At 36.7% G+C, this 7,763-nt stretch overlaps 1 protein-coding gene across 1 annotated transcript; it reads right to left on the reverse strand.

Annotated features, from left to right (window-relative positions):
* Positions 1-231: 231 nt before the first annotated feature.
* On the reverse strand, positions 232-7,364 carry OLFML1 (olfactomedin like 1). The gene is made up of 3 exons (XM_013957842.2): positions 7,236-7,364; positions 4,045-4,333; positions 232-1,010 (listed from the first exon to the last, which is right to left on the reverse strand). Exons 1-3 carry the CDS (start codon positions 7,359-7,361, stop codon positions 232-234), a joined length of 1,194 nt encoding a protein of 397 aa, XP_013813296.2. The 5' UTR covers positions 7,362-7,364.
* Positions 7,365-7,763: the final 399 nt, after the last annotated feature.

The following is a 7,763-nucleotide window of genomic DNA, read 5'->3' on the forward strand; positions in this document are numbered from 1 at the left end:
AGTAGTTTGGTATACTTTACACCTTTAGATAATTCATTAACTTCTTTGAGTCCTGTAAATTCCTCACAATGTAACTCATAGCCTAGCACGGATCTTTAAGCAAGCACAATTTAAGAAATGAACAATTACATAGTTGTGAGCCAACAGAAAAGCAAGGCAATTTTTTAAAGGTGACTTAAAAGAAAACCTGGCTGCGGGCTTTTAAATGTATTTGAAAAGTTACTAAAGGTTTTAAACTTTTTGCATTGTTTGAAGCTTGTAAATGATCTGGGATCCATCACCCCAGGCAAAGAGCTGTTTTTCTTTGGGATTATAGTGTATTGTGGAATGGCTACCCTGACGTTTGGGAAAGTGCAATACTGGGATCTCATAAGTGTTTACCGCACCCAATACATCATAAACACATTGTATGCGAGAAGTGCCTCCACTAGGAAAGTTGTATACAACATAGAGTGTGTTGCATGCCATGAAAGCGGCTTCAGCATCTTTGCTACTGCATGATGTGTCCCAAGTGTGCTCTACTGCCATGGTCATGTGGTTGATTTTAGTAATTACAATATTTCCTCCAGTGTCTGGTTCTGCATGGATTGCCCAGAGCCCTTGCTCATCAATGGCAAGATCTATTTTTGTAGCTGGAGAAAGCTGATAGGCAGGAATCCTTCCAGCGCCTGGCAGTAGCATTTGATCAGATACATTTCTTTTCTGGATATTGTATTTAATTATCTCATTTAAGGAGCCATATCTGTGATAGAACAAAAAGCCCTGATATATGATGTGGCCAGTTCCTTTCCAGGGAAGTGGCAGGGTGACTCTGCGAACTTTTCGTGTATGATTGCTTTCCATGAATGTCATGATATTTGCAAATTCCAAAATAACATTATTCACAGAACCACTTAATAAATAAATCTTTGCATGCTTTTTGCCAGGATCTTTCATCCAAGAACCATGCATCTCACCAGTCTTCTTAACTATCTTTAGGGACTTAATACCTGTAAGCATGTGGTCACAACCTGCAAGGAAACACCCAAAGACAAAAAGACATATGAAATTAGAATATCTGTGAATTTTCTACTTTCATTTCTTTGATTTACTTAGTTTCTTTTTAATCCAACTATAAGGCCAGGGTCAATATATCAGTAACGGTGTCAGCAATGTTGCTATGTTAGAGTGTTGAAGCTAATTTTATGTGATAAATTTAGCATCTCCTGCTAAGGAAACTGTTTTCATATCTTCAGCTGTGCATATTGGATTGTTCTATTAGGCACATGTTATCCAAAAGGGATTCTATTTGTGTACCTGAGAGGAGGCTAAGAGCACAGTTAACTATTCTTTGTTTATTCTTATCAGTTCTTTTATATGGGTGCACTGACTTCAGTGAGGTGACTGTTAAATAATCAGATTTTATTTCTTATTGAAGGCGTATAGATTAAAACCTGTATTCTTGAAATGTCATGTATATGCTGTTTTTCTTTCAGAAATTCCCTTATTCTCTGTTAGCCTCTTTTTTACGTTTATAATGAGAAAACAAATAAAAATACAACATCGCAATACAAAGCCAAAACACTGGATTATCTTCCCATTCACTTTCCCTATAGCTGCAGCACAAAGGAACCAGTACAAATAGATAGATCACAGAATCAGGAATCTCCCTTGGTTAAGGCAATCTTTAAATGAACTGATACAATATCTCCGTTATTGATCCTTATGCTAGGAGCATGGCTGGTGGAATTACATAGTTGTTTATCTCACTATAGGGATAAAATTCCCACCGGCAGAGTGAGTCATAGTTTTGGCTTCATTGCATTTTGTATGCACTTTGCATGGATGTTTAAGACCAAAAAGCACTAAGCTTATGAAGAGTCAGGTATTTAGACCCTAAGATCTTTATCAAATACCATCCTATCCAGCAAAAACTTAACTGCAAAGCATATTAATAAGCTTGTTTACCAAAGGCACTCATAAATTACAAGAGACACCCTCTGAAGTTTAAAGAATTTCCTTTAATGAAGTGCAGCTGTTTTGGTAAACAGGACAAACAAAGCCCTAAGGCAGGAGGTTCTGGCAATAGATGAAATGGAGAAAGCAAAGGCAGCCTCCCTTTTTGGCCTGATATGAACCTATTGAAGTCAATGGCAAGATTCCAGTTGCCTCTAGAAAGCAACCTTTTTGTCATTTCTGTGTACTGATACCCTCTACCAAAGCCTTTGGATACTGCAGCTACAGCATGGATTTTTGCTGGAAGTCCTTTCTCTGGATGCAGTTTCCCTGAGCAAGGCACAATAGCTTTCCTAAAACAAGCTAACATTTATTGTTCAGTTAGATTCCAAAAAATTATAACCCTTAAGTCAAAATACTTAGCCAGCCTTAGGAACGTCTTCATCTACTGGAGAGATATGCCAAACAGATTTTTCTCTGAAATTCATGAATAGTTTCAGTCTTCTCCAGAGAAGATTTTAACTCTCCTTGTCTTTTATAATAGCTTTCAGGAAGACTGAGAAACTGAGACATGCATAGTGACCAGGAAATATGACAAAATATTTCCACATTCTCCACAGTGACACCTTCAAAGGCCACTGCTTCTTATCAGACCCCCAAAATGTGCAGAAAATGAATTGCAGGTCTAGTAGTTTCCCAGTCCCCACCCAGGATGAGGTATCAACTACTGCATGTAAAATCACTGATTTTACATGAATTTTACTTTTTTTTTTTTTTTTGCAAGTCTCTCATGTACTTGAATCAAAGCCAGTAACAGTCAGATTTATAATACATTTTTTGCTAGAGTCTTGGAGTGACCCAGCAAAAAATTGTAGCTTTTGGATAATATATGATGTTGTAGAAACAGAGTTGCTGTTTGCTAAGGTTGAAAGTCTTTTAATAAAACTTAGTTTTTAAGTACTATAAAATCTACACAGTGACTGTTTTTTGCCATAAACTTCAGTGGGGCCAGCATCTGGCTACTATTGACAAAAGTAAAATTGCTATGAACTGCTGCAATAAATTTAAAAGTAATAATTTTCAACAAGAGACAAGGGAAAGTAATTTTTCTCCCTTCTACAAGTCTCAGAAAGAAATAATTTTCCAAGTGTCCTTACTACAGGCAGTTTTAAAAATCCTTTCATTTTTCTACCTCTCAAAAAAAATGCCTAATGTTCAAAAAAAATCTATATATGGAAAGAAATAAACCTTGATATTCAGAGCTCTGAAGAGTAGTGTAGGAGTAGGGCTTAGAAGAAGAACAGGTGGTCAGCTTCTTTTAAAAATATCGTTTTATATTTTCTGCTCTGCATTCTTAATTTCATACTACTTTTGAATGAAAATGAAACGAAGACTACTTTAAATATATCTACAATATATAATTTACACCAATCACTGAACATTCTTAAGGTAAGGATACTTTTTAATGATGAAATTTAATTTGTTTGGGGAAAAAACAGCATAAATTGTATATATTCTTCATACTGGACACCTGTAACAATTTTCCAAATCAGAATTGAGTTTTGCTTGCAGCTCAGCCGGTGTGCTCTCCTGACGGAGTAATGGGAGGGAGAAGACAGAGAAAGAGAGAAGAATAGAAGAAAATAGGATGTAAAATAGATGAAAAATACAGAAGCGAATGAAGTCTTTTTATTAGTTCTTGAGTTAGCTTTTGAGTTGAGGCTTAGACTCCTGCTTACTCCAAAAAACAAAGCTTGCTTGGTATAGCTGTAGTACTTGGAAATGCACTAGCATTTTGGGGTGCTTTGTAAGAGCATACATTCAGAGGCTTTTTAAATTCTTATTTTATTTTAAAAAGCAGTTTTCAAGGAATCATTCTGATATAGAGTATCTGCAAAATAAATATTCAAGTTGTATTTTCTTCCCTCCCTCTCCCGTACTTTTTTCATAGCCTTTTTTGTAAGATTAGTATTTACACAGACAAAAAACATGTGATTATCTGTGGTATTCACATTACATGAAAATCTATTATCCCTGTGTCAGCATACATGCATTGGCTAAGGGACTGGCTCCTTTATATCAAAGTTCTGAAAAATAAACTGTTCTTACTTGCATTAAGCATGAGTTTAAGTTTCCGTTTTTCTTCTGCTTCTTCAAATAGCTGCTGTTTCACCAAGTCTTCATCTACTTCTATACATGTATTAGAATCTGTGACAGATCCAAAATAGTCAATATCCCTTTGTGCTCGTTCAACTCTTGTTAGCAAATTCTCTACTTCACTTTTAACCTCAGTCTTAAAATTGTTCAGTCCTGCCAGACGTGACATTATCGTCTTTGAAAAGTCTCGAAATTCTTCAACGTAATCCAATATGTCTTGGTTGCATTTTTCCAGCCTCTTCTTGAGTTAGAACACAGAAAGAAAACACAATGTATGCAAGTATATTTTGTATAGATTAGAATCTCATTCATGAATACTTAAAAAAAAAAAAAAGTGCCATTCTCCCCTTTGCAATCCCCCTCCCCCATCTATTTCAAACCAATGGTCTGTTACTGTATATCTACATGAAGAGGACATACTAGACTGGCAGTAGCATTCACAGTTCTGGTCAAAAATAAGTGCTTTTTCTTCAAGTGGTTATTGACAACCAGATACTTTGTTTTGCTGCTTGAAGAAGGAAGTGTGCTCTGGCTGAAACAATCAGAGATACTTCAGGGCATGTGATCTCTGATTACTTGCTTTCTAGTAACTTTTCAGAAGTCCTTCTGGAGGACCACTGGTGAAGCAGTCCCAAAAAATTTTTTGCTGGAGCTGCTGCCCTCTACAAGCATACACATTTCTCTGAAGTACACCTCTTCTGAGCAAGACAGTTTCTATTGTGGCTTCTTCCTTTTCTTTCATTTAAAATAGAAGACTGAAACGCTATCCTCGTGTCTATGCTTGAGAAGATTTTTTTTTTTTTAGTCAGACTATTGGCTATACTAAGAAAAATGCAAGGGCAACTGAATTCAAATTTGTCTTTATATGAAAGACTTCTGCTTCTGCAGATGTTATCAATTCTCTTTGCTCTGTATTTTCTAGAAGTTCCTAGCAGGTTATATGCCACCATTTTTGACTACTCAAAGGGATACACCATGGGGGGACACAGGCAAGAAGAAAAACTTGGTATGAGGACCATATTTAGCATTGAAACCAAAGGCAGCCTCTTCTGAACACCTTAGGTTGAAAATTTTTTAGTTTGGTTAAAAATTCCTCGAAGAAATATTATGCTGAAAAAGCAGATGTTTCGTTATAGCTAGATTCAGATAACCAGCATTTTTTGAAGGATCTACTTATTTTGTAGGTGAAGAAAGTGATTTCTTTGATGTAATAGAGGAGGTTAGTAGCAGACCTGGAAAGAACATAGGTGGCCTGAAAATAGAAGCCCGACTGCTGCTTTGGGAAGCTAAAGAAAGTGAGCCAATATTTAAGCCCAAACACACAACAGTACTAGGCCTAACTGCTAGATCAGGTGTTCTAATTTGGTGCTTTATACACTGATTTCAGGCATTTCATGTTAAAATGGTCTTTGACCAGGGAATAGTCAACATGATTTGTGCAGTATGTATGTGTTCCATTTAAACTTGGTGGTGTGTTTTTTGTTGTTGTTTTTGTTTTTACAATTTGCTTACTTGCATGGTATTTTACCCCATTATTTAATAAGTTAATTTATACATGATCCTAAGTACCCAGGAAGCTGTTTAATTACTTTCTACATAAAGTGCCTTTTAAACATTTTCAAGTGTTGTGCTAAAAATTTGCCTCACCGTTTTTCCTGCTCTCTGACTGTTTTGTGCCCTGAAGTCTTCTTCCCAGCCTCTCTTTCAGATTCTTCTTTCCTCAATATGCTCCTCGATCAAAGCTTTACAAAGTTCTTCTCCCTTCATTCCTAATCCAGACTTACCACTTAAATTCCTCTCCTTCCCACTCCTTTCTGTTCACCTGTTCCTAGCTCATGCACCTGCCTCATGGCTGTGACTTGATTTGGTAAAAATGAGAATTTCAATGCCTTTGGGAAACAGTTTGAAAAAGAAAATAGTTTTGAATTAGAATGAATAAAAATGATTCTGAATAAATCGAAGTAAAGAAAATAGTTCTGAATTGGAATAAAAGTAAATAAATAAACAGATAAGTTCCAAAACTGTTTTATATCAGCAAAACTGAGCTCTTCTTTTCTGAACTTGAGTGAGTAGCTCAGCTGCTCTGACTTCCTGGGACTCCTCAAGCAGCTGCTGTGTGTTGGGGAGGGCAATGTAAAAGCTTCCCTAGGAACCCAGGTTAGGAGACTCTCACGTTGGAGAGGTTAGAACTCCTAACAGATTGGCTTGAGCCTGGTTCCAAGGCTTTAAATTCAGGAAATCTGCACCTCCACTGGAAACCTGCCGGTGTTCTGTGAAAAAATTTTCAAAATGGAACAGACTGTCAAGAAGCCTTAGCTTTGGCTTTGCTGTACCTAGTTCCCATTCTGGTCTGCTGAGTTCTTGAATGTAGCTTGCCTCTGTAAGAGATGAGTAGCCTGTCTAAATTGTGACTTGAAAGGGGAGTGAGCTACAAGCCCCTCTTTACCCCACTGCTGCTCAGCAGGTGGAGAAAGCAACAGTAGCCTGTTATGAGTTTTCAGTTGAGTTCAGTAGCTAAACAGCACTCACAAGGCATGAAGGGAGTTTTTCCACTGAGGCTTGCTCCTTAAAACTGATCTCAGCTCACCTCTACTGCCTGCCTTCCTAGCTTGCATAGCGATGGGGGGGGGGGGGGGGGGGGGAGAGAGAGAGAAGCAGAGATATTGAAGTGGAGACTTCTCAGTCTACATAATGGGAATACTACTCCTACAGTTAGGTTCAGCAATACATAGAAAAAATATCTGATAAGTTTCTATCTTCTTGTTAATACTTGGCACCAATTCTACTAGTAACAATATGATTATACTGTTCTTAGGATGGACTGTGACAGTGCTTAAAACATTTGCACATGTAGCTAAATTTCACTGATAGCATAATAAAAATACAAGTGATAGCAGAATAAATATACAACATTATGAAATTATATGCTACAATAAACAATAATGTGGTAATTAGGAGTCATTAGTTTAAGGTTTAGTTACCATACTCCTTAATTTTATTTGAAAAAATGTGGAAACTTACATTCCTGATACTGTTTAGAATATAAACTGTCCTGTGTGAGTATATACACAGAAGAACGTACATCCATTTTCAAACTACTTTGCAGTTAAACAGTATTATTGAACTATACAGATAACACATACCTCTAAAGAAAGGAAACGCCGGTCGATGTAGTTCATCAGTGCTGCATCTTGCATTACATATTGGGCCTCTCCTATGACACTTGTGAAGAATGGAACTAATAAAAATCGGAGTTTCAGGTCTACCATTGTTTCATAAAATTTTGAAGGAAAAATGTAGTGTGTGTGGGGGGGAAGTACCAAACAGTACTACCACTCCAGAATAAGAGAAATTTAATAGTTGCCTAATGCTGTGATGTGAAAAATAGCTAAAAATACTGAGGCTGAAAATATTAAAAGGACTTAAAATGGCTGTTTAAGCTGTTGCGGTTTATCATTAAAAAAATAAAGTTGTGGAACAGGAACTGGATGTGTTTATTTCTAGAAGCCAGATGACTGCTTTCCAGTTTGTGATCCTATGATCAATCCCAGATGTTAAGTACTGAGTCACATAAAGCCTGTAGGCCAAATTTTATTAAATACAAATAAAAATAATTTGTTTTTCTCCTATCCCTCCCCCCATCTGCTTTCACTTATGACAAACACTGAAGT

The sequence above is a fragment of the Apteryx mantelli genome, chromosome 4, assembly GCF_036417845.1.
Source record: "Apteryx mantelli isolate bAptMan1 chromosome 4, bAptMan1.hap1, whole genome shotgun sequence".
In the NCBI taxonomy this organism is placed as follows: Eukaryota; Metazoa; Chordata; class Aves; order Apterygiformes; family Apterygidae; genus Apteryx; species Apteryx mantelli.

Coding starts and splice junctions, on each gene's coding strand:
- OLFML1 (XM_013957842.2), bottom strand. CDS start 7,361: ATGGTAGACCTGAAACTCCGATTTTTATTAGTTCCATTCTTCACAAGT. Junction 4,334..7,235: donor GGCGTTTCCTTTCTTTAGAG/GTATGTGTTATC, acceptor TTCTAACTCAAG/AAGAGGCTGGAAAAATGCAA. Junction 1,011..4,044: donor TAAACTCATGCTTAATGCAA/GTAAGAACAGTT, acceptor GTTTCCTTGCAG/GTTGTGACCACATGCTTACA.